General features: G+C 56.2%; 6 protein-coding genes across 6 annotated transcripts; 3 read left to right on the forward strand and 3 right to left on the reverse strand.

The window, feature by feature from the left end:
- Positions 1 to 798: 798 nt before the first annotated feature.
- On the reverse strand, positions 799 to 2,423 carry LTHEOB_2199 (Benzoate 4-monooxygenase cytochrome p450 protein; the record flags this gene model as incomplete). The annotated part of the gene is made up of 2 exons (XM_035510984.1): positions 799 to 2,270; positions 2,324 to 2,423. 2 exons carry the CDS (start codon positions 2,421 to 2,423, stop codon positions 799 to 801), a joined length of 1,572 nt encoding a protein of 523 aa, XP_035365139.1.
- A 545-nt stretch (positions 2,424 to 2,968) lies between these two features.
- On the reverse strand, positions 2,969 to 5,328 carry LTHEOB_2200 (Zn 2cys6 transcription factor protein; the record flags this gene model as incomplete). Its single annotated transcript, XM_035510987.1, has 10 exons — positions 2,969 to 3,096; positions 3,150 to 3,249; positions 3,307 to 3,413; positions 3,484 to 3,897; positions 3,956 to 4,207; positions 4,267 to 4,276; positions 4,342 to 4,814; positions 4,901 to 5,101; positions 5,179 to 5,207; positions 5,309 to 5,328. The coding sequence occupies 10 exons, from the start codon at positions 5,326 to 5,328 to the stop codon at positions 2,969 to 2,971; spliced, it is 1,734 nt and encodes a 577-aa protein (XP_035365140.1).
- A 757-nt stretch (positions 5,329 to 6,085) lies between these two features.
- On the forward strand, positions 6,086 to 11,437 carry LTHEOB_2201 (Helicase; the record flags this gene model as incomplete). The annotated part of the gene is made up of 13 exons (XM_035510988.1): positions 6,086 to 6,260; positions 6,310 to 6,462; positions 6,518 to 6,704; positions 6,758 to 6,845; positions 6,895 to 7,201; positions 7,258 to 7,661; positions 7,724 to 7,989; positions 8,493 to 8,535; positions 8,646 to 8,739; positions 8,789 to 8,952; positions 9,004 to 10,422; positions 10,472 to 11,238; positions 11,347 to 11,437. The coding sequence occupies 13 exons, from the start codon at positions 6,086 to 6,088 to the stop codon at positions 11,435 to 11,437; spliced, it is 4,158 nt and encodes a 1,385-aa protein (XP_035365141.1).
- A 433-nt stretch (positions 11,438 to 11,870) lies between these two features.
- Positions 11,871 to 13,652, forward strand: LTHEOB_2202 (Imidazole glycerol phosphate synthase Hishf protein; the record flags this gene model as incomplete). The annotated part of the gene is made up of 3 exons (XM_035510989.1): positions 11,871 to 11,993; positions 12,062 to 13,501; positions 13,563 to 13,652. 3 exons carry the CDS (start codon positions 11,871 to 11,873, stop codon positions 13,650 to 13,652), a joined length of 1,653 nt encoding a protein of 550 aa, XP_035365142.1.
- Positions 13,653 to 14,200: 548 nt separating this feature from the next.
- Positions 14,201 to 16,213, forward strand: LTHEOB_2203 (Actin cortical patch; the record flags this gene model as incomplete). Its single annotated transcript, XM_035510990.1, has 4 exons — positions 14,201 to 14,216; positions 14,270 to 14,358; positions 14,411 to 14,588; positions 14,646 to 16,213. 4 exons carry the CDS (start codon positions 14,201 to 14,203, stop codon positions 16,211 to 16,213), a joined length of 1,851 nt encoding a protein of 616 aa, XP_035365143.1.
- Positions 16,214 to 16,659: 446 nt separating this feature from the next.
- On the reverse strand, positions 16,660 to 18,460 carry LTHEOB_2204 (uncharacterized protein; the record flags this gene model as incomplete). The annotated part of the gene is made up of 3 exons (XM_035510991.1): positions 16,660 to 17,928; positions 17,995 to 18,156; positions 18,245 to 18,460. 3 exons carry the CDS (start codon positions 18,458 to 18,460, stop codon positions 16,660 to 16,662), a joined length of 1,647 nt encoding a protein of 548 aa, XP_035365144.1.
- Between the last annotated feature and the right edge of the window lie 6,773 nt (positions 18,461 to 25,233).

A 25,233-nucleotide genomic window follows, 5' to 3' on the forward strand; every position in this document is an offset into this window, starting at 1 on the left:
AGAACCGAGAAGTTTGCGATGTTTGTTAACTCAGTTCAATGAACTATAATACCCAGGCGGGCCACAAACAGTGTCGTTCTCGAAAAAGATACAAAAGGCGGGGCGACGAACAGGAAGCATGTGCGGGGAAAACGGCATCCTTAATATTTTCGAACAAAAAAAGCCTACTCTCAGCCACTCAAGCAGCCTTCCCAATGTTCGTCTCCCCCGCTCGCCGGAATTCCTGCGTTTCACTTTTTTCTGGGACCATGGACAAAAAGGCGTTTGGCTGGCGTGGTTTCAGTAAGCATTTAGGAAGTGCGTCATCGCTAGCGTTGTGTAGGATGAGCTGAAGATCGTCAGACATCCCTTTCGCAGCCGTTGGCTAGCGCCCGAAACAGGAGGTGTCTGTGCTCATGCGGGCGATTTGATAGGTCAATCCTGCTAGGGTCTGCTTCTTTGGGCGATTGACAGCCTCTGGTTCTTAGAAAAGAATTAACGCTAGTCATGGCAGGAGTATAGTGTACCGCTTCCCGCCGCTTATTCGTCGATCTGCAGGCAGAATAAACAAACGTTAAACCATCAGTGGGACCGGGAGGAACTAGCGCACACATCAAACACAATCGATACATGTACGGTACGAGGAAGACTGTGACACGAGTAGTTTAATTTTGCATCATCGTGATCCGAAGTGCGCAGTCTATCATCCGGGAAGCGTACTCCCCCTCATCATCATCATCCGAAAAAGATATTTCCCCACCTTGAACGCCAACACGCCGATATCCCCCGATCAATCGCTAAACACACCTCATTTTTTCCTCAAGCCTTAACCTCCTTCTCCCTCCTCCACACCTTCACCGGCATATCCTTCAACAGCCAATTCATCGTCTCCTCGCGCTGCATCTCCCAGCTCGGGCTCGGCAGCGCGAACTCGTACCGATTGACCATCGTCGCCACGACGACCGCCTGCTCGAGGTACGAAATGTTCCGTCCGATGCAGCCGCGCGCGCCGGCGGAGAAGGCGATAAAGTACGGCTGCAGCGCCTTCCCGCTCTCGCCGAGGAAGCGCTCCGGGATGAACTTGTCCGCCTGCGGATACACCTTCTCGTCGCGGTGCGCGACGAGCGCCGACATCGCCACGCTCGTGCCGCCGGCGATCCAGTCGCCCAACACCTGCGCACCCTCGGCCGGCGTCTCGCGCGGGAGGCCCTGGGGCGTGGGGGGCGTGATGCGGAGGGATTCGTCGAGGCAGGCGCGCAGGTAGGGCAGGTGCTTGACCTTGTCGTACGGCGCGACGACGTCGTCGTCGTCGAGGGCGACGTCGAGCTCCTCGCGGACCTTGGCGAGGGCCTGCGGGTGGCGGATGAGGTGGTAGAGGGCGTTGGTGATGGCGATAGCGGTGGTGACGGTGCCGGCGTTCATCATGATCGAGACCTCGGCCACGATCTCGCCCCACTCGAGGTTGTTGGCGCCGCCGTTCTTGTCCTCCATCAGCGCCTGGAAGAAGTCGTCGAGCTTCTCGCCGCGCTCGTAGCGCTCGAGGCGGCGGCGGGACAGTTCCGGAGGGATGCCGTCCCACAGCTTGCCGTTGGCGCCCATGCGGCCGTACTTGGGGATGAGGTTGGTGAGCTTGTCGAGCACCTTGTACCAGTCGTACGACCACACAATGTACGACTGCTTGCGCGCGTTGTCGTACAGGCACTCGCGGAAGTGGCACTGGTAGGTGGTGCCGTCGGGGCGGCGGCACGTGATCAGGTCGTCGCCGGCGTCGAGGAAGCCGAGGATCTCGGACAGCCCGATGTCGGCCATGGCGTCGAGCGTGAAGAAGTTGGCCCACTTGCGGAAGTCGACGGTGATGTCGGCGGCGTCGGGCACGACCTGGCCCTTGGGGAGGGGCGCCGTGCAGCGCTTGTCAAGCTGCTTGACGAGCCGGGATGTCTTGTCCGCCACCTTGTGCTCCCACTCCTCGAGGTTCTTGAGTGCGTATGCTGCCGATAGGACCTTGCGCTTGCGTGCGTGGTCTGGCTTGTCGATGACGTCGGCAAGGTGGAAGTGGGAGCCGGCGGTGACTTGGTACTGGCCATCCTTGGTACACTTGGTGCCGTGGCCGTAGATGTCCTTGATGGCGCGCACGTCGCCGTACGACAGCGAGTTGGGGCCGATGCGGATGACGGGGTGCTTCTTGTGGAGCTCAACCATGTGCGTCGAACGGGCGCCCGTGTGGGCGAGCATCATGAACGGGATGTTGTAGATGCCCGAGAGCGGCGTCAGGTTGGGGTATTTCCGGAGACCTGGTTATGGTTAACTTTAGTCTATCTCATCAGCCTTGTCGTCAGGTACGTACCCTTGGGATCGCGGAAGTACTCGAAGACGGGGTAGACGACAAAGTACCCCAACAGGCAGACCCCCAGAAGGGCTGCGTACGGAGCGGTAACGGGTATCATTGTGAAGGAGATGGTGATAATGGAATTCGTTGAGCACTCGGCGGCTGACTGACGAAATGGTGCTGATGTCGTCTCCCTTATATCCCGTCATTCGTATGGGCCCCGTGGGGTCGCGCACAGTTACTTTTTGCCGCCGTGCGGAAAGTGGAAGACGAAAGCCCCGCTGCTTTCGTCCAGATTCGGAAATTCTGATGGTGTTTGCGGGCCCTTGCTTGTGCGCCCGATGGGGAAGGTTTCCGAAGTGGGCGGTACCCAAGGAGGTTGGACCGGGGCGGTGCCGCCCGTGATTGGCGGTAGCGATGGCCAAGGCCAGGCCGCGATCTTTTGCCCTCTGGATCGGTGTGTTGCGGGGTTTCCCCACACAGAATTGCCCCGCGTTTCCGTGACGTGCAGACGGGAGAAGTTGCCTGAAATCCTGCTGGTTGAACCCTTAGCCACCCCTGCTGCAGGAAGAAATTGCAGAAATGCACTCTCCCCGCGAATCTTGTTTCGACTTCCTGCCAGTGGTAAGTGGGTCGGCATGGCTGCTTACGGAAACCCGCGCTCTATGTTCCCCACGACTCCCTCAAGTTCGCAATAATCCGCGACGACCGCCACCCAATCTGCTTTTCGAGATCTAAAAGGAACTGCACCGCCCCTTCGCGATCTCTTTCGTCTTCGAGATACGAGCCGCCTAGAAACCGTCAGCAAAAGGTAACCCACCCGCTCCGCCAGCGATTCACTCACACGTGCAGAGTATGTGCGACGCGTGGAAGGTTGCGGCCGGCACGCCCTCGTTGCTGATGGCAAGCCCTATGACGATGCGGAGGTGCTCGATGATGGTGGCCTGGTGACGCTTTCAGTGTCGAAACTTCCACAAGCGGCTCGACGCCTCTCGACCCACCTCTGCAGCTTTGCGAAGCTTGTGGCTCCCGAAGCCTAACCGCGACAGGCGCGGGTCAAACGTGCCAAGGAGGATCTTGGACAGGCTGTAGTACTGCTGCCCCACAACTGCGGTATCGTATGTAAGTTGCGGGAAGCGGGAAGGAAAGTCGGCGCGGGCGGGTGCGTATCTACTTACCGTGTGCAGGCCCCGTCATCCAAATCTCCGGGAACGGAACTGCGTCCTCCCGGATCCACAGCGGTCGGAAATGCCAGGGCTTGTTGTCGTTCCATGCCTCCACCTGCTCTTCCAGCTCTTTCCACCGCTCTACGGAATGCGCCTGGTCTTGCCGGCAGGAGTAGTCGAGGATCTCGGCGAAGATGAAGATCATCCTGTTCGCCCATCCGCTCGACGTGTCTGCGTGGAACGAGGGAGACTGCCTAAAAAGCTCGAGATCGATGTTCAGGGGCTGCCCCGTCGTCAGCGCGACGTAAATGTCCTGCCGCAGGAAGATCCACGACGCAGCCTCGCCGAGTCCTCCTGAGGGAACGAACTGCGCGATTGAGTTCAACAGCCGGGTTCCGCCGTACAGGTGGCACTTCTCGTCGATGTCTAGCCGCCACTATCAACATAGGTACGCATTGAAAACGGCAATTTGGGCCCGCCCTACCGTCCATTTCCTCGTACAGCCGCAGGATCACGATGGCTGCCAGGAGGTTCTCATCCAGCGCACCGAGCGGGTCGTCCAGAACGGGAATCAAAATCCGCAAGCACTCGCTCATATACTCGGCGGATCTAAAGTCCTCGACCTGGGTCACCCGAGCCAGGTGCCTGGAAGCCAAGGCCAGTATGGCATTAGCTATGACGGGATAGTTCAAGGCGCGCTGTGGCACTTCTATCGAGAAATGAAATTTCTCGTCACCTGCGCAGAGTCAGTTTCCGCAAAACGGCGGAATGGTCGGGGTTGGGTAAGGCTCTCACAGCAGTCAACCTGAGCAATGAATCAGTACGGCAGTCCACTATTGCGTTGTGGCTTTTGTCGTCGGGAAGACGTACCCACGCTCCGAGGTGCTTGACGAAATGGTGAAACAAGCGCGCCTCCTCCTCGGTCCGCAGCGGCCACTTTGTCGACGGCTGGTAGAGTGCCGACCGCCAGTAGCTCCCTCCAGAAGCGACCGTTGAGCCGTCACCACCGTTGGGAGTACTGGAGCTATGTGCGACATCGCTCCTGTTGCCAAAGGCCGAAAACGGAGAGCCAACGTTGATGCCATCCAGCACTTGGCTCGGCGAGCGATGCTCGGCAGATGCGGGTATTGCCGCGATCGCCGCGGCGATAGTGGTGGAGGTCTCGCGAAAGACTGTCGCGTTGGGCACGTGGTTGGCAGGTGGCCCTGCTGGGTCGGCGTCGCCGCCGCCGCCTCCTCCTTGGCCATCTTCATGCGGGCTGAAACCTACCCGCGCGGGATACGTCACCGCTTGCGGATCCTCGTCTAGGTCTTCGAGGTTGGTGGCCGGGGTAGCGAACGTTACTGCAGGGGGGGAACGACGGGATGTTAATCAGCCACCGTTACACGGCATTGGACGAAATGCTCTCCGTACAAACGGGGACACCTACCGGCCGGAGGCACGCGCACCCACACTTGGCTCTTCTTCCAGCTGAGGTGATAGGTGCGATCGTCGTCGTCGTCGTTGGGCTGAGCTGGCCTCTTCTCGCGGACCGACGTCACGGCTCGGAAGCGGATGGTGATGCCGCGACGACACTCTCGCCCGGACTTTTCGCAGCGCTCGCAGGTGCTACAACCTGGCTGCGTGACGCCTGAATGTGATTGGTGAGCGCGCATGCACAGAGACCACCTCCCCGCGTGGGTCGCGTCGGGCCGCAGGTTAACGTACATCTGAGGTGCCGGCGCTTGCACTCATGGCTGAGGTAAGAAGGCGGATGGCGTCAGCTAAGGCGAGCAGGGTCCCCGGTTTTGCGGGAGTAGAATACCCAATCGACGGCCAAGGGTGGGATGGCACTTACCAGCCTCTGCTTGTTCTCATCTTGTTGTGGAGTCCGGATTGGGTCGGCACATGGAGTAGCGGGCGTGCACGGTGTTGAGGCAAGAAAGTCCGGCTTTGGAAGGCTTGCGGAGGTTATACGCCCGTTGCCGCAAGGAAACCATTCCCCGAGCAGAACAGCCGGGTGGTTTGACGGGGGGCAATTTTGCGGCGGCCAGGGAAAAAAGCGGGGAACTGACTTTGCTGACTTTGCCGACCGAGCGCCGCCGAAGGGGAAGATTGCTCCATCCACGCACCAAGCGGGCTTCCTGCTGCTCCCGGACGGCTCCAGGCTAGTGCTCCGCCCCCCAAGCCCGTTCTTCGGCCCGCCTGTGATCGAGGCGTCGCTCCGTCGGTCGTTGGACCGGCTGCCGACTGAGCTGCCTGGCCGAATGGAATCTGCCGCAGCCAATCGCATGCCGGCCGATGTCAAAAGTGGCTGCGAGTGAGGCTGATTGAGTGTGCCGGAGCCGTGAGGTCGCGGCTGGGCCCTTGCATGCGGAGTAGCTGCCCCGTCACACTCGCGATGCACGACCGGGGCACCACCGCCCCCGTGGGGTTGGCGCCGTGAAACCTGGGGAAATAGCCCTGTCCGCTATACCATTAGGCGGATGCATGCTGGCCATGTATAAATAATCCGTCGGGTCCACTTTATCCAGCATCAGCACTCGTCCGGGACCAGCAGTCGTCCTCTGCTTCACCCCGCGTTTCTCTTCCTCATCTCTGATCTCCTACCAGAGCCGAGTCCTTGCGTGCCACCATGGATTCCGGCGACAAGAACAGCATCTCTGCGAAGAAGCAGGAGGATGTCCTGCACGTCGAGGATATCAGCGACGTCGACAAGGCGGTGGTTGACGACTCGATTGAGGAGACAGAGTGTGGCAAGATGGCCTGGTTCATCTCCATGGCCGTCTCGACGGGTGGATTTCTCTTCGGTCAGTTCTTTTCGCGCCAGAAGAAAGGAACAGGCAGCTGACAGGACAGGCTACGACACTGGTGTCATCTCTTCGGTCCTTGTCGTTATCAACGACGATCTAGGGCATACGCTGTCGTCCAGTCAACAGGAACTCATCACCTCGCTGACTTCGGGCGGCGCATTAATCGGCGCCATCGCTGCTGGTACCACGGCTGATAAGTGTAAGAAGCACCACTTGACGAGGCTATGAGGCGAGTCTGACGTGCAGTCGAACAGATGGCCGGAAATTCGGAATCTACCTTGGTTGTCTCCTCTTCATCGCCGGATCCATCATCCAAGCAGCGTCCTATTCGCTGGCACAGATGAGCGCTGGAAGGTTTATCGTTGGACTCGGAGTCGGCAGTGCTGCTATGATCATCCCGTTGTACATTGGCGAGATTGCCCCGGCAAGATACAGAGGAAGGTACGCAGCAACGCCAATCCCCACTTCTGAAGGCAATGGCTGACGTCTTCAAGGATGATTGCATTCGACAACATGAGCGTTACGTTCGGACAACTCATCAGCTACGCATTAGGAGCGGCTTTTGAAAACGCTACACACGGCGTGAGTTGACAACAGCAATCTCGGCACAACAACGACTGACCATTTCTAGTGGCGATACACTGTCGGAATCGGCGCTGCACCGGCCATCCTGCTCGCCCTGATGCTGCCAAAGTGCCCGGAAAGTCCCCGCCAGCTCATTTCCCACGGCAAACTCGACGAGGCAGGGCAGGTCATCCGCAAGATTTTCCCGAAGGCGACGGATAAGCAGGTCAAGGACAAGGTGCAATTGATTCTGAACTCGGTGCACCAGGTCACCGCGGCGCTGGAGGACAAGACGCTGTGGTGGCAATTCAAGCAGCTATTCAGCGTGTCGGCCAACGCCAGGCCTCTGATCAGCACTTGCGTCGTTATGGCCGGTAAGTGCACGAGACGCCCTTTTTTTCCTGCTTGCAGTCACTCACTATGATCCCAGTGTCGCAACTCGGAGGCTTCAACACGCTGATGTACTACTCGGGCACGCTCTTCGGACTCGTGGGATTCAACAAGCCGGTGGCAGTCAGCATCGTCGTGGGCGCGACCAACTTCATCTTCTCGCTCGTGTGCATCACGCTGCTCGACCGGTTCGGACGGCGCATCGTGGTGCTCGTGACGTGCATGGGCATGTGCATCTCGCTCGTCATCGCGGCCGTGGCCTTCAGCTACATCCCGATCAGCAAGGACCTCGTCGTCGAGTCGCGCGAGATCGGCTGGCCCGGCATCCTCGTCCTCATCACCATCATCTGCTACGTCGCCTTCTTCGCGTCCGGCGTCGCCACCATCTCCTGGGTCGGCACTGAGCTGCTGCCCGTCGAAGTGCGTGCGCTGGGAACCATGGTGGTAAGTTTTCTCCCTCTTCTTTCTATCGCCGAAAAACCCGAAGCTGACGATAATGGCAACAGAACACGGTTACGTGCTGGGGCTGCAACATCATCATCGCGTCGACGTTCTTGTCCATGATGAAGGCCATGACGGCCAGCGGCGCCTTCGGCTTCTACGCCGGCATCTGCTTCGCCGGCTGGCTGTTCCTGCTCTTCGGCTACCCGGAGGTCAAGGGCCTGCCGCTCGAGATGATCCGCGACGTCTACAGCCACGGATTTGGCGTCAAGTACGCTGCGCAGCTGCAGAAGGACAGGAAGATTGCCGAGAGGGAGGGCCGCTCAAGGGCGTGAGCGGTTGGAGATGCGGGGGAAATGTGGGCTGCGTTGTGGTGATAGAGGCAGTCGGACTGGCACTGGTCGAAGACGCTGTTGCCCGTGAGGGCCTGTCTCATTTGATGTCCATATACGAGATTCATGAGAATAAATATGTGAGAATTCTGTGCGTTATTCTGGTTGAGGGTGAGATGGCAAATGCCGGCGAAACCTCGGAAGTTTGCGCGTGACTGCGCGACGCGCCCCAACGCGTCTTCCGTTGCCTCTTCACTTTCGAACCAATCCTCCACACTCTACATTCTTCCTGCAACCATGTCGCCAGCGGATGGGTCGAACGGCCTCGAGATGGCTGCACAGCGAAACTTTCACCATCCGTACGAGCCTTACGAGATTCAGAAACAGTTCATGAGCGCTGTGTACGAGTGCATCGAGGCCGGCAAAGTCGGCATCTTCGAATCGCCGACAGGTGAGGCTTTCTGAGTCTGCACCTCACACAGCGCGCTGATTAGTAATGCAGGAACGGTGGGTCTCAGTCCAACCCCGATGCATCTCACCCGCTCGTGAGTTTCAACAATTTCACCTTCCGCTAGCAGTCAATTCAGAAAAATTACACCTTTCACCATCTCTCTGAGCTCAGTTTCCAAAAGCACCTTCTGACTTGTGCCGATAGGGCAAATCATTGAGTCTGATATGCGGATCTCTCACCTGGCTACGGGATCACAAACGCCGGACATTTGAAGATGGCCTTTCTACCGACAACCTCGGTACGTTTTTTTCAGCCCTTCCAGATGACTCTGACTGATATACCTCAAGATGATGACGAGCCGGAATGGATGCTGGAGTATGCTCGCGAGGAGAAGCGGCGCACTGCTTTGCAACAACGCGCAGACCTGGAAGAAAAACTTGCGAAGGTTCGAGCAAAGGAGAAGAAGCTGAAGGAGAGATACGCAAATGGCGAGCCGCGTTTCAAGCGACAGGTGTGCTGACTATTCCGCAAATGCTTCTCAGCGCCGAACTGACCTCTCCAGAAAACTTCTGCCGCCGACCCCGATGACGACGGTGATGATGAGGCCCGATTCTTACTTGACGACTATGAGAGTGAAAATGAGGCGACCGACAAGAGCAGTTCTCGCCGAGACCCCGATTCTGGATTCTCAGCCGAAACCCAAGCCCTCATGAAAAAGCTGGGCATGCCAGTGGGCAGGGACGACAAAGACGAAGACGCCGAGGCCGTGGATGAACTCAAAGTCTTTTACTGTTCTCGGACGCATTCCCAGTTGTCCCAATTCTCTGGCGAGTTAAGGCGCGTCAAGATACCTCCAGCCATCACACCAAACTCAAAAAATGCCGAACCCGAAGCCGACGGCGATGGTGAAGTTGCAGAAGCTTTCAAACATCTTACACTGGGATCCAGGAAGAACCTCTGCATCAACCCCAAAGTTCAGAAACTCGGCAGCACCTCTCTCATCAACGAAAAGTGCCTTGACTTGCAGAAACCAGGCACCGCTGCGGACCACAAATGTCCTTTTCTACCAGCCAAGGAGACGGAGACTGTTGTGAACGACTTCCGCGATCACGCCCTGGCCGACATCCGTGATATTGAAGACCTTGGTGCCATTGGAAAGAAGCTTGGTATCTGCCCGTACTATGCATCGCGGCCAGCTGTCAAACCGAGCGAGGTAAACCGCCCAGCTTTCAATGTGGAGTTGATACCAATGCTAACCAGACATCAGATCGTCACATTACCATATCCCCTACTACTTCAAAGAACCGCACGGGAGGCTCTTGATATCAATCTGAAGGATCATGTTGTCATCATCGATGAAGCCCACAACCTCATGGATGCCATTAATGGAATCTACTCCGTCTCCGTCTCCCTTTCTCAGCTGCAACGCTCCCGGAGTCAACTGACTACCTACCTTCAGAAGTTCCGCAACCGGCTCAAAGGCAAGAATAGAGTCTACGTTGCGCAGACAGTCAGATTACTTGATTCTCTAGTGGGTTATCTACAAGGCACAGCCGCTCATGCCTCGGAAGAAGAGGGCGTGGTTCAGATTGGAGACCTTATGGTGGGCAAGGGTGTGGACCAGATCAACCTCTACAAGCTATTGCGGTATCTGGACGAAAACAAGCTGGCGCGGAAGGTTGACGGATACATCGTCTATACAGAAGAGCAGGAGAAGTCCAAAGACGAAGCATCCCGAGGCTTAACTCGGCGGCGTGAGGCGAAGTCTTCCATGCCGGTATTGATGCACATCCAAAGCTTCTTCTACGCGCTCCTCAACCCCTCCGCCGAAGGCCGCTTCTTCTACGCCAAAAACGACGACGATCTCGGGCTGTGCCTGAAATACATGCTCCTCGACCCAACCCACCACTTCCGCGAAATCGTTGACGACGCCCGCGCCGTCATCCTCGCTGGCGGAACCATGTCTCCCGTCCGTCCACCCGTCCCCTACTTCAACCTCTTTAAACCCTTGCTGACGAGCCCCTAAACAGATGAGCGACTACTCCGACTACCTCCTCTCCTACCTCCCGCCCTCGCGCATCACGACCCTCTCCTGCGGCCACGTCATCCCGCCCTCCAACCTCCTCGCCTGCCCCGTAACGACCGGCCCCAGCGGCGCGCCCTTCGACTTCACCTTCGAGAAGCGCAATGCCGCATCGACCATAACCGACCTCGGCGCCGCGCTGCTGTCCTTCGTCGCCCGCATCCCGGACGGCGTCGTCGTCTTCTTCCCCAGCTACGCGTACCTGGACCGCTGCATCGACGTCTGGCGACGCACAGCTCCGCCTCCATCATCGGCGGCGGTGGCATCCCGAGCGAAGAACATGTTCGACGCCCTCGCCGCCGTGAAGCCCGTCTTCCACGAATCGAAGAGCAAGGCCGCCGCCCCGGCCGGCAGCACCACGCAGCCGCCATCGTCAGCACCACCGCCGCCGGCGGACGCCAACAAGAACTCCACCAGCCCGACCGACACCGTCCTCGCGGCCTACAGCACAGCCGTAGCAACAGGCGGCGGCCGCGGTGCCCTCCTCCTCGCCGTCGTCGGCGGCTCTTTGTCCGAAGGCATCAACTTCAGCGACGCGCTGGGCCGGGGCGTCGCCGTCGTCGGGCTGCCCTTCCCGCCCGCGCACTCGGCCGAGTGGAAGGCGCGGATGGGGCACGTCGCGAGGAAAGTCCGCGAGAAAGGCGGCAGCGCGGAGGCCGGCAAGGCTGCGGCGAGGGAGTTTTACGAGAACGCGTGCATGCGCGCCGTCAATCAGTGCGTGGGGAGGGCGATTAGGCACAGGGGGGATTACGCGGCGATTTTGTTGATCGATCGGAGGTATGAGGGGAGCAGGATTAGGGGGAAGTTGCCGGGGTGGATTAGGGGGAGTTTGAGGAACGGGATGGGGGTGGAGGGGGTGGGGAGGGAGCTGGGGAGGTTTTCTGAGGGGAGGGAGGGGGGGAGGACGGGGTGAGTGGTTTCTTCTCTGGAGTGAGGGGTTGATGTGACTATTTGGACGGTGATGTGGGTTAATGGTTTTCTTTCACGAAGGATCAGGGTATATTTCCTGAGACTAATAGCAAATATTTCGGGCATGTAGAGAATAAGTACCGCGAGAAGAAGGCCAGTCGTGATGGAAGACATTGTTTGGGGTGAAGAATAAAGTAGACGAGTCATGAAAGATAAGTTATCACTCACTACTTATGAGGCGATTGTAGGGTATCATGTGTCAAAATTTCCTTCGTACAGCGGCGAGAACCGGAGATGCGTCATAGTGTAGGGCGTGGGAGCTACAAGTGATCGGCGGCTTATCGATAAGAAAAAAGTGACGCTCTGGTGCCCCACGACCTTCAAGTGAGTCAGGCCCATCTCTCGCCATTGCTCCTCAACACCACACACTATCCGCCATGCCGTCCGTCCACCTGCTCGACTACGTGGCCGGCAACGTCCGGTCACTCGTCAATGCCATCGAGAAAGTCGGCTACAGCGTCGAGTGGATCCGCTCGCCAGAAGATGTGCCCAAGGCCGAGGTGAACACCCACCACAATGCGCCGGAGTCGCACTCAGATTGCTCATGTACTGATAGGCGGCCGCCTAGATCCTGATCATGCCGGGCGTCGGCCACTTCGGGCACTGCCTCTCCCAGTTCGCCAACGGCGGCTACGTCGAGCCGATCCGGAAACACGTCGCGGCGGGGAAGCCGTTCATGGGCATCTGCGTGGGCTTGCAGGCGCTGCTGGACGGGTCAGAGGAGAGCGCTACGGTTCCCGGGCTGGGTCTGATCAAGGGCATGCTGAAGCGCTTCGACGACTCGGACAAGAGCGTGCCGCACATTGGCTGGAACTCGGCGAACACGTCTTCGCAAGGCGGCGTGACGGGCGAAAGCGTCTACGGCTTGCGCCCGGATAGCAAGTACTACTACGTGCACTCGTACGCGCTGCCCTACGTCGCGGGCGAGCTCGAGGCGCAGGGCTGGACCGTGGCGACGGCCCGCTACGGCAACGAGGAGTTCGTCGGCGCCCTGGCTAAGGACAACGTGCTGCTCACGCAGTTCCACCCGGAGAAGAGCGGCGCCGCCGGCCTGCGCGTGCTCAAGGCCTTCTGCAGCGGGCAGCGCGTCACTGCTCTCTCCGCCACCCCCTCGGCCGCCGCATCCCGCGAAGGCCTCACCCGCCGCGTCATCGCGTGCCTGGACGTGCGCACCAACGACGCCGGCGACCTCGTCGTCACCAAGGGCGACCAGTACGACGTGCGCGAGAAGGACGCGGCGGGCGGCGAGGTGCGCAACCTAGGCAAGCCGGTCGAGATGGCGCGCAAGTACTACGAGCAGGGCGCCGACGAGGTGACGTTCCTGAACATCACGTCGTTCCGCAACTGCCCCGTCGCGGACCTGCCCATGCTCGAGATCCTGCGCCGCGCCTCCGAGACCGTCTTCGTGCCGCTGACCATCGGCGGCGGCATCCGCGACACCGTCGACACCGACGGCACGAAGTTCTCGGCCCTCGACGTCGCGGCGCTGTACTTCAAGTCCGGCGCCGACAAGGTCAGCATCGGATCGGATGCGGTTACGGCGGCAGAGGAGTACTACGCCCGCGGCAAGACGCTGGCCGGCACCACGGCCATCGAGACGATTTCGGCGGCCTACGGCGTGCAGGCCGTCGTCGTCAGCGTCGACCCCAAGCGCGTCTACGTCGCATCCCCGCAGGACACGCCGCACCATACCATCAAGACGGCCTTCCCCGGCCCGAAGGGAGAAGAGTACTGCTGGTACCAGTGCACGGTCAAGGGCGGCCGCGAGGCGCGCGACTTCGACGTGCGCCAGCTCGTCCAGGCCGTCGAGGCCATGGGCGCCGGCGAGATTCTGCTCAACTGCATCGACAAGGACGGCTCCAACAGCGGCTTCGATCTGGAACTGATCAACGACGTGAAAGCGGCCGTCAAGATTCCGGTCATCGCGAGCAGTGGTGCCGGTAACCCTGCGCACTTTGCGGAGGTGTTTGAGAAGACGCCGACGGATGCGGCGTTGGGGGCTGGGATGGTAAGTCTTCTTTCTCTAAATATGCGTGATGGAGATGGGGAGTTGGCTAACGTGCATGCAGTTCCACCGCGGCGAGTACACTGTGAAGCAGGTTAAGGACCACCTGCAGAAGGAGGGTCTGCTTGTCAGGCAGTTCGAGGATGAGATATAGAATAGATTTTCTTGCAAATGGTAAATCGGAGTTTCCAACGTAGACTATATTGTTTTCAGTACCTACTGCTTCCCAAGCGGCCTTGATCTGGAACATATCTTTCCTCTCATTTTCTTCGACGCGACTTTGATCTTCCAGCTTCTCGATATGTAAATCCTTTTCTTGATTCAATTTTCTGGTTGCCAGAGCCAAGTCACCAGCATTGCAAACTCAGAGTTATCCCCCGACTATTTCCAGCCATCAATCCTGGCGTTCCTCGTAAAGAATATTGCTGAGCCATATTTACCTTATTCCTAGGGCCTCGCTGACGCTACTCTGTCCACTCATTCTCCAAGTAATAATGAATCAATTGGCTGTTGTGGTTTGGATTTTCTTTGTAGGCGTGGTGTTGGAGCTGTGGCGTCATAGGCGTCGCGCATGAGCCACCCCCACCAGGGCTGAGGCCCACCTCGTGGCAGCCCCTCGGGCGTGTTACGTAGCCCCCGGTTTCGTCTCCGACAACAACACTCCCTCCTCTCCACGTCCCTCGTTCTCCCACAGCGTCAATCATGTCGATCTCCTCCAGTAAGCTCGTTCCCGACGGTGCTCCCTTCACGTACTGACCGCACTGCCTGCAGCTGCCATTTGGGCCGCCGCGCCCACTACCACGCGCGGGCAGCCAACGCAGCTGTCGTCCGACTCCAAGGGCGAGCGCCTTGCCTACGCGGTACCAATCCCCCGCTAACCGCCGCCGTGGACCCTGAGCTCACGCCCACCAGTCGGGCAAATCCATCTTCGTCCGGTCCATCGACGATCCCGCCGTCAGTCGCCAGTACACGGAGCACACCGCCCAAACCACGGTTGCCCGCTTCGCCCCCTCGGGCTTCTACGTAGCCAGCGGAGATGCGTCGGGTGCAGTCAAGGTCTGGGACTGCGTTGGCGAGGGTGCAACAAAGGGTACAATGCCAGACGGATGCTGCAGGGAAGCAGGAGCCCGCTGACGGAGCTACACAGGCGACTACCACATCATTGCCGGGCGCATCAATGACCTGGCCTGGGACGGCGACTCGCAGCGCATCATCGCCGTCGGCGAGGGCAAGGAGCGTTTCGGGCACTGCATCACCTGGGACAGCGGCAACAGCGTGGGCGAGATCTCGGGCCACTCGTCCCAGATCAACTCCGTGTCCATCAGGCAGCAGCGCCCTCTCCGCGCCGCCACGGGCAGCGACGACACAAGCATGGTCTTCTACCACGGCGCGCCCTTCAAGTTCAACACCAGCGCGCGCGGCCAGCACAACCGCTTCATCTTCGGCACCGCCTTCAGCCCCGACGGCACGCACCTGGCCACGGTCGGCGCCGACAAGCGCATCTGGCTGTACGACGGCAAGACGGGCGAGGCCAAGACGCAGATCGGCGACGGCGTGCACACGGGCAGCATCTTCGGCGTGTCGTGGGACAAGGACTCGAAGCGCTTCGTGACGGCCAGCGCCGACCAGACGGTGCGGATCTGGGACGTCGAGACGGGCTCGGCCGTGCAGACGTGGCGCATGGGCGACGAGGGCGTCGTCAGCATCGGCGACCAGCAGGTCGGCGTCACCTGGCCCGCCGGCCGCAGCGACGGCACCATCATCTCGGTCGACCTGGACGGCAACCTCAACTACCTGGCCGAGGGCAGCGACAAGCCCACGCGCGTGGTCCGCGGCCACTCGAAGAACATCACGGCCGCCACCATCCAGGACAACACCTTCTACACGGGCAGCTACGACGGCCGCGTGCGCGCCTGGGACGTCTCCACCGGCCTCGCCGAGAACATCGACGGCGAGAGCCACAGCAACTTCGTCGCCGGCTTCTCACCCTCCTCGGACTCGGGCGAGCCCCGCGTCTACAGCGTCGGCTGGGACGACACGCTGCGCCAGATCTCATCCAACAGCAAGTCCTTCGCGGGCGCCAAGACGGAGCTGCACTACCAGCCCAAGGGCGTGGCGGCCACGGCCGGCGACCTCGTCCTCATCGCCTCGCCCTACTCCGTCTCCATCTTCAAGGACGGCAAGGAGGCGTCGTCGCGCCCCATGCCCTACCCGCCGACCTCCATCGCCGCTTCCGGCAACCTCGTCGCCGTCGGCGGCGAGGACAAGGTCGTCCGCGTCTACGAGCTCGACGGCACCTCCCTCCGCGACATCGGCGTCGAGCTCACCGCGAGCACGTCCGTCATCTCCACGCTCGCTTTCTCCCCCAAGGGCTCCTACCTCGCCGTCGGCAACACGGGCGGCAAGATCCAGGTCTACGACGCGAAGGCCGGCAAGGACGCCGAGTGGCCGCTCGTCACGGACCGCTGGTCGGCGCACACGGCGCGCATCACGGCCATCGCGTGGAATGAGACGGAGGAGTTTGCGGCGAGTGGCAGTCTGGATACGAACGTGTTTGTGTGGAGCGTGGCGAATCCGGGCAAGAGGGTTAGGCAGCTCAATGCGCATAAGGAGGGCGTGAGTGGCGTGGCGTGGGTTGGGGGTGGTGCGGAGAAGGTGCTGTCTACGGGTGGTGATTCGACGGTTAAGGTTTGGAAGGTTGAGGGGGTTGTTTAGGCTGGACCTTGGGGTGTGGTGGTGATGGTGGTGGGGGTTTGTGAGTGAGCGCTATACGGCTGGCTGTTCTTAGGAAATAAAATGACTATATTGCTGAAAGTATAAGGGTTTGGTGTGGTTTTATACTTGTTTCTAGTGGGCCTGAAGTGTGTTGTTTTTACGTGGCTGTATGTTTTTGCGTAAATTACCAAACTCAACTATCGCCGGCCAAACCCAGCTCTTAGATTTTAATTTCGTTGAAGTTCTGCTACGGTTAAAAGATGGTAGATTTTAGTGAAGAAGTTGGGTTTGGCCGACGGTTGTTGGGTTTGGCCGGCAATGAATGGATTTGGGAGTTTTCGCCAAAAAAGAGCTGGGTTTGGTAATTGCCTCCTATATATATATTTTTTCCGCTCCCTCTCCCTACCAACAACACACACTTGCGTTTTTTCTTTTCCTCCTCTCTATCAAAAGTGCGGGAAGTACGCCGACCAATTCGGAGCGTAGTACGCCGACATGGGCAGATGCGCCAGCTGAATAAAACACTCGACCACCAGATACGTCCGCGAGAACAGGTACGCCGCCAGTATCAACCGGTAAAACGCCGTCGCGAAGAACGAAACCGACGTCTTGCCCTTGTGCGCCAGGTGCCAGAGCGAGACGTACACGGGGCCGAACGCGATGACGACGACGCTCGCCATGCGCCACAGCACGCGCTCTTTCGCGGATGGGAACGGCGCGGCCCACGCCAAAGCGTGTATCCCGCCGTAGATGAAGCCGCCTAGGATCATGCCGATGGCGGCGTCGGCGCGCTCGACGATCGAGAACTTGCTGACGAACCAGTCGTCGACTTGGCGGACGACGGGCTCGCGGTATGCGGCGTCGTCGGCGGACTGGCAGGTTGATGAGCCAGATACGAGATTGGCTTCCCGGGCGTATCGGCGCGCGGCTAGCTTCCACCGCAGCCGTTCCTGAGGACTGATCTCCACGTACGGCCGGCCGAGGGAGAGCGGGGAGAGGGAGCCGTCTTTCTCGTCTCGCCAGGATTGCGTCTTGAACTGCTGCCCGTTGGAAGAGAAGCCGTAGAAGCGGAAGCCCGAGTACCATTTCGAGGGCGCGAGGATGTTGTCATCGGCAAAGGCGTCTTGGCCGGCGATGTCACGGTCGTCGTTGGAGAAGAGGGTGGACGGTGATATCGACCCGACGGTTTCTTCGTCTGAAGAAGAAGAAGAACATTGCGGCGGGAGCCACCTGGGCAGCGGTTCGCCGCGAAAAGGTCCGGTTCGGAGGCTCCACGCAGCAGCCAGTTCCCGGAAGTTCTCGTCGTCGATGACGGTGGACTCGGAAACGTCGAGCGGCTTGTACCACCACAGCAGGTACATTGCCAGGGCAGAATACGTGTGGCCGAGCGTGTTGAGCTCGAGCAGGGAGATGGTCAGCGCCTGCGACCAGCGCGTGAAGCACTGCACGCCGAACCACAGCGCTTGGATGCACACGATTGTTTTCGCCAGCCCGTTTGCTTTGCTCTTGTCTGCGATCTCGTCTTCTGACAGATTCGGCAGGAAATCCGGGCCCAGACGATCGACGAAGGCGGAGAAGTTATCTGGCGTGATGACCAGCCGCTCTGAGATGCCGGGGGCGATGGTGAATTCGGCGGCTAGACCGCCCATCGCGACGTAGTGGCCGTGCGTCATTGTCCATGGGTGACGCGTAGGTTTGGGTTTGGATGTTTGGCTCTGTTTGCGGAGTGTGTCAGTATGGTGGTGGTGCGTGGACCGGGGTGGGGATCCTGCGCGCTTTACCTCGACGTCTGGTTTACTTCGCTGTCGGTGCCAGACCAGGGAAAGTAGCGACGACCCGAGTCGCTGATACCATGGCGTGGGTAGCGGTTGTCCGAAGGCTTTGCAGGCTTCGTGGAGGATTCGACTGGCGTTCTGGCGTTGCCGCCACGATGTGTAGACGACCTTGATATATGTTAGAATCCTGAAGCAGCACCTCATCCACCGTGGATTTGATTTTTCGTTTTACTTCCAAGAAAAGGATAGGACGTACCAGCTCGGGGTCAATAAGCGCGAATCCCATCCAGCCCAGCTTCCGATATTTTTGCTTGGCCGATTTCCCGTGTTCTGGGATGTTCAGGTGCACGGCGGTCCAAACGCACAAGCCCAGTGTCACCAGGCACGATGATAGAATGCCGAATGTCCCTCGCGTCGTCGGCTCCGGCTCCCACGTTGTCGCTTGCGAGTAATTCCCGAAGATGGCCGCCATGCTGGGAAGTATGATGGGAGATCTGGTCGACAGGCGGCTGGGCGCGTTTCCCAGCTGGGAGGATATTTAGAGCATTTCGCGAGGTTATTTAGATTCGACCGTAAGATCGGGGAACGATTTTGAACTTCCTATTAATAGGCTACTTTCAGAGAGTGTTGCTGGGGCAGCAAGCATTACATGGTTGATGTCCGTGAACCTGTATGGCGGAACCGAGCTGAGCTGAACAGATTTGCAGCACCCGGTTGATGGTGCGACCTGCATTATCTGCTTCCAAAATAAGATAAACGTGTCTATCGGCAGGTTAGATACTTGCCAGAGATGCATGCGGCACAGGGGTAATGACGCGAGGCTCACCCATGCTGCTGGGTCCACTAGTAGGGCCACCTTCCCTTTGGGGAGCGGGTACTCCAGTAGCCTGACATGGTTCGGTCACCGGAGGGGCGCTATAAACGGGACAGCGGCCCACCTAGTCGTGTTCCGTGGGTCTGATTGGCCCATCATGCAAACGAAATATTGAAAAGTACTACAAGGGGGCATCGCATCCGACGGCTAGCGTGAATCTATTTTTCGATCATACCAGATGAAAATTTATACCTGAACGTCTGGAAGATAGCCACAACTATCCATGTGTGTTCTTTTTCATCATGGAAAAGAAAAGAAGTGGAGAATGCCTACGCTATTCTCTAAGGCCTTACTAGCCTTCGCCCTGGCTATCGGCTCCATTGCCCCTCTGTGGGACCACACAGAGCATTGATAGGGTAGGCTGCTATCCAATTTATGACCCCCCCTTGTATCGCGATACTTATTATTAGGCCACATTCTGCCCCCACCCCGCATTTAGCTTCCGTCACGAATACCCTTAGCATGACGTAACCGAGGCCAAGGCGGCTCGAGGATCGGGAAGCACAAAATAAATGTGGAGATCGGCCTCGATCATGCAGCTACATACGCATTGCAGTGTTCAATGCATGTCAGCCTTGCAGGGTATGCGGGCTTAACAGAGCTTAGTGGTAGTCGGCCGTACTTTAAGGTGGACGTAGCATCACACTACGATTTCGTGGCAATAGGACAGCAAGACCAAGTTCGAGACTATCCCTTCTTGCAGCGGGGTCTTCTCAAATTGGAAGTAGGCTCGAGCTGAGAAAAATGGTGTTATGGCTCATTTTGTAAGAATATAGTCATGTAGTCATGTGAGACCTTGTATAGGTAATCAAATTGAACAAGTAAATCTGAATACTATAAGAAAACATGTAGTCGACCAAACAAAACAAATACCGCATTCCGATAAGAACCACGTAATTGAACAACTATACCGCCATCAAAAGGACTTTTCCACCCACGGGCTGAGTTATGAGGCAATCTTTGAGTTGTTTTCGCTCAAACCAATGTGCTAGCCCTGTGGTTGGGTTTCCGTCGCTTTGCTTTTAGAGCTTGCTGAGTCCAGGCCTCCGCTCTCTAAGTCCCGTTGATCCAATTGAGACTTCAACTTTGCTTTTCTTCTCGCTTTTTTGTCTTTCTCCCGTTCTTTAAAACGCTTGGTTGCAGCTTTAAGGATGTCGAGGTCGTTTCTTTCCTTGATTTCCTCTTCAAGGTCCTGGGAGGTACTTGTGATGGACTGGTATGCTTTTTTAAGCCACTGCGTAAAACGGGACAAAAATGGCAGAGCAACGAACAAGTAGAAACAATACACAGCCGACGTTTTGGCGAGTACTGCGACGAATAGGAAAATGTTTCTTAGGAGTAAGAGAATGTTTCCCAGAAATAACAAAAGAGCTTCTAGAACACGAAAAGGGCGGAGAAGCAGGTCTAGAAGTGGATCTAGCAATTGAATGCTGATAAAGTTGAAGACCGCAATCACCGGCCGGACAATTTTCTTCCCGCTTGTTCTTGCGCTGGACAACGCAAACAGCGTAAGAGCCATGGTGATCAGTGATAGCTCAATCATATTCACCAAAGTCAGAGAATCCGGGGCCCCGGACATGCTGAAAATTCCGGTTGCAAAGCCTAGTGGGAGGAATACAACGGTGACATATGTGAATAGGCTGGTGTTTTCGGAGGTCCGGTGGTCTCTATCAGTACGTGTGGTGTCCAATCTCCTACTAGAGGTGACTCGGAAAGTTCGAATGACTGCTTGCAGAGCTTCCAATTCGCGTGTTTTCCTTTCGTTCATGAATTGCAGTCTGTTAATGACCCCTCCGTAGGTTTGTTCGTCGTTCGTGGTCCAGCGTGGCCTTTCAGACCCCCTCTCCTTCTCTCTGCTAGTCCACCAAGAGATAATCTCAAGGTTGCTGCTCAAATCATCTTCCATCGCTTGCAAAACCTGCTCAAAGAATCTCCAGCGCTCAACAACGGAGAGATATCCATCAGTATTCATGGATGGCTGCACACCACCTTGTAAAGCCTCTCCCATAGGATTAAGGGGCATCGTTGCTTGGACTCCGAAAGGGAGCTGAAGAACGGAGACGACATCCACTCCATCGAACTTGGAGATTCTGTCTATCTCAACAAGGACATTACGTATCCAATCGAGCAAATCGCTTGTATTGGAACATATCTCGCCAAGAATGTAGTCGAAGAGCAAAAGCTCAAGGACTTTGCGCTGTTGCCAAGGCAGTTTCTTTCTCCCAGGACTTTTCAATTCCTGACCGCGCTCAAAGCCCAAATTAGGTAAGCGGGAATCCAGACCTTTTGAGAGCTCATAGTCGTCTGCACTCCCATGTGGCTCGAATTGCAGAAAATGGCAAGTCCAATAGCGGTCGCAAAAGTCTCCGATAAACCGGAAGCTCATGACCGACCGTACAATCTTGGTGCCGTCGGTATCGTTGTTCAAACGCCTAGATCCCGCTGGCAGATCCACTAGAATGAAGCTCTGATCTGGGATTGTCTCCTTCTCTTCCCCTGTGGGCTGTATGTTCTTTGGATTCCAGTCTTCTCTTCTGAAGTATGAAAGGTGTAGTTCGGTGACCCATTCGTTCAAGGCTTCTGATGCACCATCGAAGAAATATTTCTCGTAAGAAGCATGCCTATCGAAAAACGCAGATAGGTTGTACCTCTCCGTCAATGACGATGCAAGGTAGCATGTCAAAGCTGTTTCTTTGTCTGCTCTTGGCAGCCAAATGAGCCTCTTCTTTGCATCCTGAGTTGTACGCCTGGTTTCAAGTATTCCCTTGATCTTTGCATTGGTCTGAAGGCGTAGTCGCAGATCCTTTCCTTGAATTGCACTGTTTCTTGGGACGTCGATGACCAATCCTGTGATTTCATGCTCCATATAGGATTGCCTGTCTTTCGCACAGGCCTTAGTGATAATTTTCCCGAGGTCCTCGTTCAATTCGGCCATGATTTCATAGTACCATCGGTCATCAAAGCCGGGTGGCTCGTGAAAGTTCAAGAATGAGGGTGTATCGCGCAACCAATCATCTGAGACCTCCACGATACGCCTCTTGTCAATTAGGCCATTGAAGGTTCTAGACTTCATGTCCTTTCCCCTCGGCTGACGAGGGTGGCCGTAGGTTTTAACCTGGATCATGCTTTGTTGGAGTGTTCCAAAACGGTCGGGCTCGTCCTGCGTGGACGATATTTCGAGTTCCTTCCGGTATAGCCACAAAGCGTACGGGATTTCGAATGTCGTGTGCCAGTATTTATCCCTTTCGAGCTCATCTTCGAACACAATGGCCTCCCTTTTGTCATTCAAAAGGCCCGGGAAGAGTCCACTTGAAGATGATAATCCGAAAAGAATCTTTGCTGTGGTCTGTAGAACCTCATCGGCTGATGCCTTGTTGATGCTTCTGTGCCTTGAGCTGATAATAAAGGCTAATGCGTACCGTAGTGGCTTTTCCCACGTAAATGTTTGGGTCTCTTCATACTCCGTTTGTGCTTCAACAGTTTCCTTCCATACAGCAATCTTGTTGATCCAGCTGGTACGCTTGTGATTGTTCCTTTGCTCTCGATCAAAAAATCCGGTGTCCATTGCGTAGAAAAGTGCCGTATCCTTTGCATGGAATAGAAACCTGCTTTCCAAAGGGGTACGAGACGTTGCAAGCATTCGCTGTTGGGACTGAGGGTTTAGAGTGGTGAATCGCTTGAGAATGACTCTCTGGAGCTCTGTTGAATGGTACGACCTTTCCTGTGCTTTCGTGCCCTGACGGTTCGCTTGATTTCTATTTCTCTTCCCCTCTGACGCCGGATGTTCAGGGTATTGTTTACCACCTTCAAGCTTAAGGTGCTTTTCAAGCCCAAGCTCTTCAACACATTTGACTGCCCTACAGATCCAAACATGATCTGCCAGGTGATATTTCTTTCTCTTTTCACGATCCATTTGCTCTCGAGGGAAGACGTACTGATGACGCTTGTCATCTTTATCCAGTCTCTGTAGCCAAGGACGTATGTAACTTTGGAGATGCTCATTCAGGACTTTGCGGTCGTTGAACTTCCTTTCGATCTCTGTCTGGCTCTTATCGTCATCGCCGACTCGCTTGAGTAGGTCCTTGTTCGCCTTATAGAGTTCATAAAGGCTGTGAGCCTTGATGATCTCGAAGGGAACATCCACCAAAGACACAGGGGGGAAAAGGGTGTGTTTTTGCCAACCGCGTATTTCTTTCCCAGTGATCCAGTATTTGGCCACGACGAAGCTTGCGTTCTTTTCTGCCTTTGCTGTCCATGTCATGTGTGCTTTCAGTGTATTCGTAATCCTGACTCGCAACTCAGACATGTAAGCAGAGAGATTACACAATGCTTGCCTTTTAGCCTCAATCTCCGTAATGTACTCTTCACGTTGCTTATCGTTTCTCAACCTCGGCGTTCTCTCAAGAGACCTTGACAAACTGGATTTGGCTTCATTTACCTCTTTGGATCTCTCGCAAAGAGTCTTCAATATGTCGACAAGGAACTCGAAGGCGAAGCTAAACTTCGGATTAGCTTGATCTTGCTATAGTGTAATGAAAACTCACAACGATGCTGCGCTGGATATACTGTGTCCTGACATGTCCCCACATGTGAAAGCAAGGGACGTTGTATCCATATCATCTTCGTGATTCTTTACGTCCACTCTTTTGGCTGCATCTTTCTTTTTTGGATCATTTTCCCCTTCCATTCCGTCCCCGTCTTCCGAAACATCTTCGTTTTTTGCGGAAGCAGAGTGCTTTGGGACTGGCATACTGCATACTGAAAGAACGTGTTCCAGGTTACGCCCAGTGATGAAATTCACGTGGTCGTTTGGAGACCATCGAATTTTCTGGAATGGTACACCCGAGCTTTCCGAAAAGCAAGATGTCATCGCGTCCAACACAGAGGCAGGAATAAAAGATTTCCTCCAACTTTGGTTGTTTCTTACGACCTGGAGTCGGTAGGCAACCGTGATGTCGATTTGTCCTCGGCTTTGAAGCTTGTTACGTGTCTCCTGGCTGAGCTCCACGAATAGGTGACTGAAGAATGGATCCACCACTTGTGCCTTTCCGTTGACGAAGACCGAAACGACTAAAGCGATCCCTTTTGGACCGCCCTTCTGCCGATATTCGTCTTCCTTAATGCCAAGCTCTGCGGCATTTGTCGGACTGATCCTATGAACAAAAAGGTGGCCACGTTTCTCGGTTCCAGACAATGAAACGTAATCATCGTTGCCTGGATCGGCGCGATTGAATGTTGAATCATTGACGAAGTCCAGACTTCGGATGAGGAAATTTCGTCGAATGCCCAGATAAGCGGTTTGCAGTGCCGAAGGGGCTTCTGGATCATGGTCGAACGTATATCTCTGGAAGACCGTGCCCTTATGACAGAAATATTGCAAAGAAACCGGAGGATCATTTGCATCACCATCTGCGCTAGGTGTCTTCATGGCACTCGCGTCGCTTGTGTGAGCGACCGGTTGTGAAATGAATCGTGGCCAACGGTTGAAGATAAACTCCAATTTTGGCTTCTGCTGAGTAAAGTCCGCTCGTTCCCCGAAGTTGGTGATGTGAATACCTTGTTCAGGGTTCTTCGACATCTGCATCAATTTTTCCAGGCGAGACTGAGGGAGTGTCGGTATGCAAACATCTGTGGTATCAACACAGAATAGGCCGGAGTGCCCATATCCAAGAGATCGGGTGATCTGCATGATGCTTCCGTAGGCGTTCACCGTCACAGTGGTTCCCTGATCCCCGAATGAGACGTAATCATTTCCGGTCGCCGCTCTGCTGCTCTGCAAGTCCGGGACGCTGATTCGAGATTCGTCTGTTATTGATTCAGGAGCGGATTCGTCTGATATACGTCAGGAAGCAGGTATCAGTGATGATAATGATTAACTCACGGACGAATAGGGACTTAAGACCTTCATCTACAATTGATGACTCATGATTACCAGAGACCTTGGACTGAGAGTTACGGTCTGTCGCCTCAGGCGGTTGATAAAGCAAAAGCTTTATTTGATTGGCTTCTGCATCGGTAGGCTTGGTGAATGAAATCTTGGGGAAGCGGTCGTCCCTGGATGTTGAGGTCAATGCAGCCATGATGGGATAGGTGACTTCAAAGAGCGCATCTCATTTTTCAAGTAGAGTTTCAACTGAAATCAGAGTGGATGTTGTGAAGAGCGTAAAATTGTGAGTGGAGGAAGTTAGAGGCCTGCTTAGACTTAGAGCACCAGGAGTCGAGCATTTATGGGACAGCACCTCCGAATATCTAACGTTAGAATTCGGGTGGGGGCATCAAATTAGGGTCCAAAAATTGGGAACGTTTCTCCATTTTCGTTTTTCTTTTCCCCTGCTCTTCTTTTTTTTTTCCCGCTTTTTTTTCGGGTCGAT

This window comes from Lasiodiplodia theobromae (assembly GCF_012971845.1).
Source record: "Lasiodiplodia theobromae strain AM2As chromosome Unknown scaffold_5, whole genome shotgun sequence".
NCBI classification, from domain to species: Eukaryota; Fungi; Ascomycota; class Dothideomycetes; order Botryosphaeriales; family Botryosphaeriaceae; genus Lasiodiplodia; species Lasiodiplodia theobromae.